Source organism: Mustela nivalis (assembly GCF_964662115.1).
Source record: "Mustela nivalis genome assembly, chromosome: 13".
NCBI lineage: Eukaryota > Metazoa > Chordata > Mammalia > Carnivora > Mustelidae > Mustela > Mustela nivalis.
Genome location: NC_139032.1, coordinates 49,256,104 through 49,269,390, shown reverse-complemented (window position 1 = coordinate 49,269,390; position 13,287 = coordinate 49,256,104). Strand labels below are relative to the sequence as shown.

Here is a 13,287-nt window from a genome sequence, read left to right as displayed (position 1 = left end):
GAGAATGATATAAGAAGGCTATTATATAGCATGGCTGGGAAATCATCCTACAGACAAAGATAGCCTAAATTACATCAAAATTATCATCAATGATACATCAATATCATCAATGATATATCAATTACATCTAGACACCTATGGCTAATTTTCAACAACTGCTACCCTCAGAGACTGGCATGCCAACTTAATATTCCAGGCTTTTCTCACCTCCTTTATAGCAGTAGAACCTTGAGACACTACTCTACTCCTATGGTCGGGAGGAACGTGAGAAATTACTGAAGACACAAGTAAAGAAGAAACCTGAAGAAAACGTTTTCCTGAGAAAAGTCTGTGCTTTTTTTTTTTTTTTTTCCCTGCATGGAATTTTGCTTGTGTGAGCTCAAGATTTCTCTCACTTTCTGTGTTCTACACTCAGAACTCAGGTATCTGCTTCCCAACTGGCAGTTCCCTCTCTCTGTAATGAAGGGTAAAAGTCAGAAAACAACTGAAGAGCCTTAGGGAAATGAAATTGCCTAGAAGTGGGATGGAAATGCAGGGGAAGGTGAAGTCAGACTATCCAGGACAAAGCTCTTATTCCTGGATTTTCGAAGAAAAGGGAACGAGGTGAACTAGTTGCCAGGACAACCGGCTGTTGGGGCAAGGAAATGGGAGACCTATGGTTGCTCCTGCTCCTGCCCCTGTCCCTGGCAGCCTACCATGGGGTCAAAGGCTGCTTGGAATGTGACCCCAAATTTGCAGAAAATATTAGGTTCTTGCTGGCAGAGATGGTACCCTCAGAAGTCCCGGGCCGAGTTCATCTGCTTGAACGGCAAATTAAGGAGATGATCCGTTTAAGCATCAAGGTCTCCCACGGGGACAAGACGCTTCGGGTATTGGGTGAGGGAAGTTTGAGTCCCTGAGAGTTTTGTGGATTAAAGGGAGAAGGGGAGGCAAGGAAGAGTGCACCTGAGTCCACATAATTTCCTCCACAGATGTAATTATTCCCTACATGTACCTTTACTTCTCTTCTCTAGCTGTTGATGATGTTATCAAGTTGAGAATATGGCTGAAGAATGAACTTTATAAACTGGGCAATGAAACATGGAAAGGTGAGATAGAGTTTCAGTGTTAAAAGACTGTCTTTCCCAAGAAAGTATAAGGAAAGTTCCTTTGAAAAAACAAACAATTAGGATTAATTTCTGAAGAGGAAGTCCAGTTTGACACCCCTTCTACCCCCTCTTAGGTGCCTTTATCTTTCAAGGCAAGCTTCTCAACGTCCGCCTAAACCTGGAATCCAAACTGAAAGAGATGTTAAAGAACTTCTCTGACGTTGGTAATAAAAGATATCTATCTAACAACACTCAAATTATGTGAAAGGAATAGGAAATGAGGGTGAGAGGAGGAAGGTGGTTTCATGTTACAGTTGTTTAGAATGGATGGAGGGGTGGTTGGAACTTCATGGGTAACCAAATGAAGATTATTGGGTATAAATACAGCAAACTCTGAGTTGACTATAGGCTCATTAGAACTTTCTGATTCTCTTTTAGCTTGTTCTGAAGATTGTGGTGAGTACAGTACATGCAACACCTTAAGAATTCAGTCATATTTTCCCATCTCATTTGCTCTATATGGCTATATCTATCCTACCTGTCATACTAAGAATCCAATATATAGAGTTGGGATTATGGGGGTGGAAATATCAATCAGACCTGACAACAAAATGTGTCTCTCTGCAATCTCAAACATACAGTTTAGAGGAGCTTAGGCCATCTAAAGTATAGTTTATAACCCATAGGACCAATATACACTGAGGCATCATTTTTCCCACTTCTTCCCCTGGAGATCTGACATAAGTTACAGAAGGTTTTGACCCACCAAGAAATGTGATTGTTAGGAGAAGAAGAAATTCACAGCAATGTAACATTAAGAATCCTGGAAATGCCCGAGATCTAATCCATACTTCATGTCTGAGCTAAGAGAACTGCATGCCATGGCCCCCTTCCGTTATTTTTCTTTTCTTTATCAGTCGTGACTGAAAGTCCTATCCTGGATTGTTGGACCTGCCTTCGCATCAACTCCCCATGCTTCAGAGGAGAGTATTGTGGAGGTAACAAAGACTGTAGTATAGCATTTGGAGGGGTCAGCATCAAAGTACTGAGTTGTCCATTCATTCATTCCACAAATATTTGGTGAGCACCTTCCATACAGATCATGGTAATGTCACAAATGAGAGCCAAATTATCAGGCAAAATTTGTACCAGGATGAATTACTGGACACTGGATCAATTGAAGGGCTGAGAAATGAAAGAAAAGGTGCTCCACTAAAGGTGGAGAAATTAGGTTGGGGCAGTAAGGGCAATCATGTTGTAGAGCCTAGCGATCTAAGTGTAATAAATAGCAGGATAACTAGAAAACAGTGGTGGAAGTGATGAGCAGAGTAAATTATCTGATGTTAAAAAGAATCATCTATTATGGATCAAGTTCTCAAGTTAGTATATTTCCTCTCCCAAACTCACTCTCCATTTTCCTCTTTCTCCCTCCAGAAGAGGATCCAAAGAAGGCTGAGAATCGAGAGATTGCACTATTTCTGATATTGCTCACAGAAGTTGTGATATTGGGAAGTGCTTTGATACTGTGAGTTTTCCTCCCTCCACACACACACTGGGTCAAGCATTCCTTTGGCAAAGAGATTACCCGATCCCCCTCTTCCAATGGCAATAAGGGGAATGAAGTCATTGCAAAGTCTGAGATACAATACTGACAGGAATGAAATGGACAGAAGTTTATGGGATAAAAGCTGAACCACAGGAAATGGAGGAGGTACAATTAAATATGAGGAAAACTCCTGGAGCAGTAGCCAGAAAAAGAAGGGGGAAAAAACATGGTTATATAATTGTCCTTAAGAGTTGGCCTACTAATACTGAAGTCAGGATTATGTTATTTCTCTACTCTAGATTCCATATTTGTGTGCTTCATCGGAGGAAAATGAAGGCAATACGAAGGTCATTAAAGAAATACTTGGAGAATAAACTTGAAGAATTAATGGGAATGACAGATGAGAAGGCAAAGGATGATTTGGGAATCAGATAGTAAATACAGTACAGGAGGTCTTTCACAATTCTCTTAAGTGTTGACTCAGAACAGAAAACTCAGAATTAAGCTGTTTAAGGTCATAAAGTCATAGCATTTTAAAAAACTGAAATAGAGGTTCTCTAGTAAAGAACCTTATTCTATTCTGAGGCAATGGCGGCGATGAAAGGGCAAATGATGCACCCAGAGCTTTACAGAATGGAGTGCTGGTATGTTGCAATGTACATAAAGATGATACACTGCATGATAATAAAAATGCATGCTTGGTAACTCTCATCAGTGGCTATAATTATAATTTCTAGAATCTCAATTTCTAAGGCTGCTTACTTCTTTTTATTTTCTTACTGTTTCTGTATTCATCATTTTGTTCAATGTAGACAATTTCTTCAATAATATGTAACAATTAGTCTTCATCATGCTATCTCACACACACATCCAAAATATTAGTTCTGAATAGTTGAGAATTGCCCCTATTTTTCTCTAAATCTATGTTCCATGACTGAATTAGATATTAATTTCTATTTCTTTGAGTTGTTCCTATCGTATACCTCTTAAATGGATGGCAGCCTATGAAATGCTTTATATCTATATCTAACTGAACTCTCACAATAATCTTAAGACTTGGATAATCTGGATACTTTTAATACAAGTACAAACTAGTAATATTGACATAGGGAGAAAAAATAACCCATAATTGCCAATATTCTTTAAAGAAATTTAAATGGTATGAGCATTACTGAAAAAAACAGCCATGCATAAGGAAAAACCTTGAATGATATACAACAGGTTGACATTGATGTCTATCTGGAATGTGAAACTATGATGTCGTATCAGATTTAGTGTCTGGTACTTCATTGCATCATTTACTAAAGTATGGAATACAGGAGAACTAGTAAATTTGATGGAAATGGCCAAAGTTCTGTTTTGAAAATACTAAGTATTGATTTTGTTGTGCTATCAAAAACAGATATTCACTGACTGTTTGGATTTACACTTAAGAATATAGCAAGAAGATCAAAGCTAATGAAATGTATTTCAAAGCATTTGAACAAAGCAAATAGTGACCCTGAAAGTAAGACTTATATCTCCAGATAGAAGGTAGAGAATTAAGTCATGAAGACCAAGGAAAGATTACTACAAATCCCCACATGATGGTAATATTTAAATATAACTGTTCTATATAGTCTATATAGTCAAAGCCTTTGAAAGACTTTGAGATGCTGACCTTCTGTTGAAGTCCCATCAGCTTTAGGACTATTGCTTTTACAGTATATGATTCTTCCACCTTACTGTAATTACTTTATAATAAATCTAGAGCGTGATCTTTATCATTTCTAGAATCGCCAGTATGAGGAGGGGCTGGTTATATTGTGTTTTTATGTTTTTGTAATACAATAGAATGAAGATGATCTAATTAAACTATGTGTTCATCTACTAGGAAAGGTCTTCTCAAACTTGTTTTCAAATGTAGACATGATACAAAATTAATTGCTTACAATCCCAATTTAAGCGTAAGCTAACAGTTAACATTTACAAAAAGGATATGTAAAACCATTTTCCAAAAAGCAAACACTCAACCAAAAACTCATTGATAGCAATAGTGAAACAATACAAATCATTTTATTACTGGAACAATCGTATTTTAAGAGCTAATATATATTCCAATGTCCTGATGTTAATACTGCATGAAGTTTAGCTCTAATATTTCCATGGGATATATAAATCATTAGAGTAACATATTTCTCTGATAGTCTGAGACCCTGGCACAGTATAATTTTTTGCAACCCTATCATTCTTGGGGCTACTTTTTTAAGAATCAGTATTTTCCAAGGTTCTTTTGTCTTTTCTCAGGGGGAAAAAAAAAGGACAGAGGTGAGATTTCACTTGACTTTTACTAAATGAAAACTTAATAATTCATCTTATGTGGAGATAACATTAAAAGGTATTAGACAATCCAGTTAAGGTACTCAAAACATACATTATTAGGACACAAAAATAAAAGCTAAGAGGATAAAACAATAGCTGGGTTGATACTGGAAGATTCTTAATTTCCAATTATTGATAGTCTTTCCAACTTCACACCTTCACATTCTGACACAAAAAGAGGTTGTACCTTCTTCCATCTCAAGCAAATGCATTAATTTTGTGATTTATGTTTCCTGAGCTGCAGCTTCTTCTAGAATATTCCTTCATTATTTACCTCCCATCACTATCTCCCTCTGCTTCAATACTAGATCTTTCCTCTCAGTGTCTATTACTATAAATTAAGGCCCCTTTCCTTTATCCTTTATCTACTTCTACCTACCACCCCAAATCGCCATGCCAAATTTCTTAAAAGAACATTCTATATCATAACTATTTCTTCATTTCTAATCTTTCCTCAAATCACCACAATCTGCATTCTGTTCCTCACCGCCATATGGAAATTGCTCTAAGGTTGTCAGTGATCTTTTAATTGTTATATTCAAAGAGTTCTCTTTATTCCTCAAGTTACTTGTCAGTTCTAAGTTTTTTGAGAGTGCTAATGGTTTCTTTAAGCACACCTCTTACATGAGGCAGGTTTTGTTCTTAGGATGGAATCTCATAAAGTTTAAGTGATTTCAACTATCATCTAATAATCCTATCTCCAAATTCTTGGGCTTTTATTTGCACCCCCCTTCCAAAGGCCTCAACCTCTGTTTTTGAATACATACTGGATATATCCATCAGACACAAAATAATGGCTTTAAACTCCACATGCCTAAAACTGAAGAAGATATGTGTTGAACGTAGACTACGGGCAAGGCAATTCACTAGATTTTATAATTATCTTCCCATAAATCCCACAAAATTATTTTCAGCCATTTCTGTATAGACATAGAAAACTGAGGCTAGGCAAGTTTAAGTAACTTCTTCCAAGTGATTACTTTTTAAGTGGCAGAGTCAGGATTCCAACACCCAGTCTCAAGTCTTTCCCCTAGCTAGCAATGGCTCTATGGATACTGTAAATTACCCAAAAGGTAAAAACCTCAACTTATGCTGGAATCCTCTCTCCTCTTCAGCTATCCTAGCCAGTCAGTCTTCAATTATCATTGATTTTCACTCCTGAATCTCCTAAATCTCCCTGCTGCCAGATCTGAAGTTCTGCCCTCTTCTCTTAGGGCCTGTTGCAATGGCCTTCTAATCAGGCTCTCTGAATCCCACCTCTCCATAAGCCAAATCCATCTTTCCTTTTGCATGCAGAATGATCAGTCTACAAACACAAATTGATTTCAGACTCCTAATTTATATATTCCAGTGGCTCCTCCACTCTTAAAAAAGAAGTATAAACTCTTTGATACAGTGTTTCTCATGCCTTCAATTTACCATCCCACCCTATACACAATATCTCCCTTGGCCAATTGCCTTCCTAGGCCTTCCCTTTTACTTAGAGTTTACCAAACATACTGGATTTTATTTCTTACTCCTAGCTATTATTTCCTGTCTTGATGGCCTAGTAATATTCCTTAGTCTTCAAAATGGTTGTGTTTCAAAACCTACACTTAAAGACATCTCATCTCATACACTCTTTCCTGAGATGGTCAGACCAAATTACCCATAACCTTTAGGACCCACAGTAATTCATATACTTCTGTAGAGCACAAATCACAGAGGACTGTTAGTGGTTTGCACATGAACTCCTCAAGGACAGGGACTACGCCATGTTTATCTTCATATTCCCAACAACTAGCAATGTATCTCAAAATTTTGCATTGGTTTAAATATCACTTATGCAAGGTAGACTTTCCTGGCCCCCTCACCTTATGTTAGCCCTTCCAACTACATTGAATCACTGCCATTCTTTTTTTGCTTTGTAGGAATTACATAACCATGAATCAAGTCTGATTCCAAGAGGTCAGAAATCACATCTGCTGTTTGTGCATACAGCTCGTTGTAACACCTGACACAGAAAAAAATGTATTAGTTGAATACAAATATGAATATATAAATGAAGCATTAATGAATCCTGTTATTTAGAACTGAGCATACCCTAGATATTCTTAATATTACCACATGCTACCACACTTTGTTTGCCAAACTGCCTACTATAACCTCCTCAGTCTTTGAAAACCTTTGCAGCTTGATGTTCAACACAACAGTGAAATCATGAAATAAGAGCTCCCACAACATTGTTTGGAATTAACACATTCCATGAAATTTTAGATCAGAATTTGGGTAAACACCAAATTTCCAAATTAAGTGCACAGGTTCCTAGTAAGAAACTTTTTTGAAGGGCTATGAGAAGTTCTAAGCTCCTTCATGTGTACTTCCGAGGAGCTTGGTTGACTTTGCCCTACCAGGCAGCCTTCATGTCAGCTAGACCAGAAATCTGAAGAAACCCCAAGCTTTCTAAGAGTTCTCAGGAATTTTTAACATTATCTAAATCCAGAAATTATCTCAGATATCAGCAGACTGAAGCATATCCTGCCACCCTCCAAACTACCCTGATTATGGGTTTAAAGTAGAATTTGGATAAAGTGCAGTGATTTTGGCATTTAGGTACCTGATTGTCTTAAAAGCGATAAACACAGAAAGCTCTGGAACATTGTACTGAGGCTTTGCTTTTCCTGACTTCAAGATGAATGTTTTTATTTTTCAAATCACCTAAAAATAGTTTGAATAGCAAGACTGAGTGTAAGACAGTAGCTAGTGTAAAGCCATAGAATGGAAGTAAATATCTCAAGAATAAATGAAGGGCACTCTGCACTCCACTTCATCTCAAGGAGCTTGCCTAACTTCAAGCCCTTCGGTTTGCATTTTCACATCTAGCACTGCTAACACTGCTAAGTGATTTTATACTTGCATGCACACCTTCCTCTTAAAGAGGAAACAAATACAAACTCCTTCTAATCAAAAGGCAGCAATGACAGGTAGGCATGTTTGTCTAGCCTCCACTTGGGATGTTCTTTCTGTGAGGGACTGCTCTTAGAACACTTCAAGCCTTTACCTAATGAGGCTTCATCAGTCCACCTGATGAGGTGGCCCTTCATGATTTCTGCTGAAAGTACTAATAAGCACAAGCTCTTCAGGATTCAGAATTCATGTTTTCTCTTTCATCCATACTCTCTTTACCTTACTAATAGTGTCAGAAAATGTTCAACAAGATTTTCTAGTGAATAAAACACTTTCTGGTCATATCTTTGTCACTTTAGAAATCTATGTGAATAATACTTTCAAGTCAACAAGACATCATTTATTAAGTTGTTGTTTCTATAATGGATAATCTCAGTCTGGGCTATGAAACCAGTCCAAAGAGAGTTCAAAGAAAAGGGTGAAAAGTATTAAATACAGAGTTTGTGATGCAGTGCTTATTAAGACAAACCAAACCCTGTCTAAAAACTAACTGTATATCTTTGAAAGAAAATACAAGGGAAATCTATAGTCATTATCTCTGGGTGGTGTACGTTATAAGTCATTATTATTTTCTCCGTGTTGCTTTTTGTGTTTCCAACTTTTCTACAATGTACTTGCATCTTATATGGGAAAAAATGCTATTTAACTTCAACATGAGGGCAATAGGACGTCCCTGGCAAATACAATGTAATTTAATTTGTTCCAAACTGTCCAATGTTAATCTAATACAGTATTTCATTCATGGAATAGATTTTACATAACAAAGTGTGCCATATTACTGCTTCATAAGATTTCTATCCTTGGAATTAAATTTGATTTAACATTATTTTCCCCATCCTATAGTTCAGGTATCTTTTGTTTTCAAGGTTTATTGTGGTAAAATTCTTTCAATGCCTGTACATAATGCACTTAATACCATGTGGAAGGTTCAAAAGAGATGTAAATTCAGTTAACACTTTTTAAAAGTAAAACTAGTAATAACTAAAATTATTATTATTAAAGCAACAATCTACTTGTCTTTGATTATAAGGCACAAAAGACTTAAAAGTTATGTTTTTAATCTTAAACCCTCAAACCAGTCCAAGCATTATACACTAGTCACCTGCCAACACAGTAAGATAAGCTAAGGACCTCCTTCTCTTTTATTTGCTACTAACTCTTAACTTGCCATTAGAGTCTCCCTTTTGTTGTCATATCCCATTTACAGTCTTGGTATCTCGTGGTTAATTCCATGTGTTTTCCTCTTCTTTAGACAGCACAGTCTAATAGAAACAAAATATAAACCACAGATAGACTTCTAAATTTTCTTGTAGCCACATTAAGAAAATACTTAAAAACAGGTGAAATTAATTTTTATACCTTTCAATCCAAATACCATTTCAATATGTGATCTATGTAAAATTATTAATGAGCTATTTAATTTATGTTGGTACTAAGTTTCAAAATCTGGCTTGTATTTTATTCTTTTCAGCATATCTCAATTTGGAATTTGGAATTAAAAATACCTAATCTGCATTTATATATCATAAAGTGTACAGTTGGAAAAGTAAATCCAAGGTTTTTTTCCAAACACACTTAAAAGTTCCTCATTCACTGAATCCAATATCAGTTTTTAAATCTACCTTAAAGTTAAATAAAATTAAAAAGTCAGTTTCTCAGTAACATCAGCTATAAGTGAAATAGTCAGTAGATACAGGTTTTAAGTGGTTGCCATATTACACACCACAGGTTTAGAATCCACAAGGTTTTTCTGTTTCAGACTTTGTAAAAGTTTTTTTTTTTTTTCCCCACCTCCTTGAGGATTAATCCTCAGATCTGGCCCACACATCAAAGTCCAGTTGTGACCCTTACAGACCTTCCAAAGGAAATATTTTCAGGTAATAACCACCCCAACACATACACATACACACACATACACATACATACACGCACACACGCACACACGCACGCACATGTGAAAAAATTTCAAGATACACCTCCACCTAATGGTTACTCCTGGCATATAATAGGCCCTTAAGGAACAACTGTTATATTCTGAATTTACATGGTGATAATTCTGGGAAGAAACACATAATTTTGTAAAAATATAAATGGTCTCATGTTTAAAAATACAAGTAAAATTATAAATGGCTTGCTTTAGAATATATATCAACTCTTTCTGGCAATAAAGACTGATTTATTAAGTTACCAACCCAAAGGCAGACTATTGTAGTACTACAGGAAAATAAATTCTAGAGTCACCTATTGTACTGTTCTCACTTATGACTGTATCTGGGGCTTTTCTCCCCTTGTTGGATCCCAGTATTGCCAAATACAGACATTAAAAAAAGAAAAGAAACAGATGATTTATGTGGCCCTTCAATGGGAGGGGAAATAATTTTGTCTTCTTTCTACGAGAGGATAGAAAAACTTGAACAAAGATTTTTTTAATTTTTTTATTTGTATTGATTCTATTTAAAATTCTTTGATGAGAAAATAAATTTTCCACAAAATTTCAGACTATCTGGGAGAAGAGGGTCCTTTGTAATATCAATATAGTAATATGGTTGCAGGAATCACAAGTAGGGCCTACCCTTCAGATAAGAAACATGTAACTAAATGAATATTTTGTGTTTTAGATTTCACAATGTTATCTTCCTACACATACATAATTGCAGTCTATTTTTCTTATGCTTTTTTCTAATGCATCATATACTATGAATTATATAGTTTATATATAACCATTTACCCACAACTTAAACATGTTTTAAGGTCAGTAGATACAGGAGTAGATACATGAGTTTTTGTTGTTTTTTTTTTTTTTTTTCAGTGTTCCAAGATTCATTGTTTATGCACCACACCCAGTGCTCCATGCAATATGTACCCTCCTTAATACCCACTACCAGGCTCACCCATTCCCCCACCCCAACCCCTCCAAACCCTCAGCTTCTTTCTCAGAGTCCACAGACTCTCATCCTTTGTCTCCCCCTCTGATTTCCCCCAATTCACTTTTCCTTTCCTTCTCCTAATGTCCTCTATGTTATTTCTTATGCTCCACAAGTTAGTGAAACCATATGATAATTGACTTTCTCTTCTAGAGTTATTTCACTCAGCATAATCTCTTCCAGTCCCGTCCGTGTTGATACAAAAGTGAAAATAAACTTTTGGGACTTCATAAAGATAAAAAGCTTCTGCACAGCAAAAGAAACAGTCAAAAAAACAGGCAGCCCACAGAATGGGGGAAGATGTTTGCAAATGACACTACAGATAAAGGGCTGATATCCAAGATCTATAAAGAACTCCTCAAACTCAACACCCAGAAAACAAATAATCATATCAAAAAATGGGCAGAAGACATGAACAGACACTTCTCCAAAGAAGACAACAAATGGCTAACAGACACATGAAAAAATGTTCAACATTAGCCATCAGGGAAATTGAAATCAAAACCACATTGAGATACCACATTAAATTAGTTAGAATGGCCAAAATTAATAAGACCATAAACAAGTGTTGGAGAGGGATGTGGGGAAAGGGGAACCCTCTTACCCTGATGGTGGGAATGCAAGTTGGTGCAGCCACTTTGGAAAACAGTGTGTAGATTCCTTAAGAAATTAAACAGAGCTACCCTATGAACCTGCAGTTGCACTACTGCGTATTTACCCCAAAGATCAGATGTAGTGAAAAGAAGGGCCATCTCTACCCCAATATTCACAGCAGTAATGGCCACAATTGTCAAACTATGTAAAGAACCAAGATGCCCTTCAACAGACAAATGGATAAAGAAGATATGGTCCATATATACAATGAAATATTATGCAGCCATGAGAAGGGAGAATGTGAGCTATTTCAATGTAGTTCTGAGCACGTCAAATCTCTTCATTCAGAATTTTATCTCCTTTATCAGTAGTTTACTTTATGGATCCTGTAGACAACTCTAATCAACAGATGTATAATTCAAGCCATAAATGAAAATCACATAAGTAGTTTTAAATTTTGTAGTCTTTTACTTTTACATTTAAAGTAAATTTATATATATATGTGTGTGTATATATATATATGATATGTATAAAAGAAAGAGGTGTAACTGATGTATTTTATTAAATCCAAATGAGATATCTTGCCTGTTTTAAATTAAATCATTGAAATCTGGTGTGTATTTAATACTGACAGCCATGTCAGTTCAGACTAATCATGCTTCAAGTACTCAGTAGCCAAATGTGGCTAGCTGGCTGCAATGTTGGACAACACACCAGCATACAAGAAGACAATATTCACAGTGAAACCTGGTCAAGTTGCTCAATGTGTTACTTCGTCAAGAAAATTGGAAACACAAGACCAGGTGAAAATTATGTTTAACAATCGGTTAAATGTTACATTTACATATTTAACTAATCAAAACTGAAAGAAATCTATGATTTTCTGTAAAAAGGACTGCTAGCCTATAGAATTATAGCACTGTTTCTATTTCCTATATGTGCTATCAGCAAATTTTCAGGGTGGGCTCACTAGATCTACAAAGAAGAGTTAAATATCCTATCATGGTTCAAACTAGTCCTTGAAATTAGCTCACATATTTATCTGTCAGTGGAATATGTTATTGGATTTTCTTTTTCTAAAACATTTTTTTAATCTAACATCTTCAGAGCTCCTTTAGAAAATTGAATGAGATATTAGAATGACACACTCTGAGTGAAAAAATGTTAATTTCTATCTCACCCTTCTATTCAAATGTATGATTTTTTTCAGTGTTGAAAAATCTGCAGCATTAATCTCTGTGACTTAAAGAGTAACCTTATTTTACAGCATAGTTTAGTAAGACACTGGATGTGCTGCAGACATATTTACAAAAAGAATATATCCACAAGCTATTACATTGTCATACTTTGGTGCACTTGTCTGCCTATGTGATATTTTCTCCATGTTCAATGGTGCATATCAAGTTAACAACCACAATTTATTATCTAATGTATTGTGTGATTAATGGGATAGCTCATATTTTAATCAGCCATAGATTTCTTCTCAAAGAGGTCCACTTGCCTTAAGCACAATATAGTCATAGAGTCTTAACTTTTTAGTTTTTCTTTTCCTTTCCTTCCTATTTATTTTTAACAAAAGAGATTTCATGTGAATGTTGTTAATAGATTTAATAAATCATTCTGTGATTCTCTTATATTTTATAAGACTTATTTATTTAGCTCTGCAAGAGAGCTTTGGATTTGGAGTTAGCAATAACTACTGCAAATAGAGTAACTATAGTCTATTGATCACCTTCCACCTGGTCAAAGGTATCTCCCTTTCATTCTTAAAACCACAGGACTTTTTTCCTATTTGATTTTGCCTACCACAATTTATCTTTTATTACAG

The 13,287-nt window shown here is 35.7% G+C and overlaps 1 protein-coding gene across 1 annotated transcript; it reads left to right on the top strand.

Annotated features, from left to right (window-relative positions):
* Positions 1-433: 433 nt before the first annotated feature.
* On the top strand, positions 434-3,181 carry IZUMO3 (IZUMO family member 3). Its single transcript, XM_082695208.1, has 7 exons — positions 434-876; positions 1,014-1,088; positions 1,223-1,312; positions 1,527-1,544; positions 2,006-2,086; positions 2,523-2,613; positions 2,934-3,181. Exons 1-7 carry the CDS (start codon positions 645-647, stop codon positions 3,067-3,069), a joined length of 723 nt encoding a protein of 240 aa, XP_082551334.1. The 5' UTR covers positions 434-644; the 3' UTR covers positions 3,070-3,181.
* The last annotated feature ends 10,106 nt before the right edge of the window (positions 3,182-13,287 follow it).

Excerpts from the sequence above, each read along its gene's own strand:
- IZUMO3 (XM_082695208.1), top strand. The coding sequence starts at position 645 with ATGGGAGACCTATGGTTGCTCCTGCTCCTGCCCCTGTCCCTGGCAGCC. Across the intron at positions 877-1,013 it reads CAAGACGCTTCGGGTATTGG|CTGTTGATGATGTTATCAAG; the intron begins GTGAGGGAAGTT and ends TCTCTTCTCTAG. Across the intron at positions 2,087-2,522 it reads CAGAGGAGAGTATTGTGGAG|AAGAGGATCCAAAGAAGGCT; the intron begins GTAACAAAGACT and ends TTCTCCCTCCAG.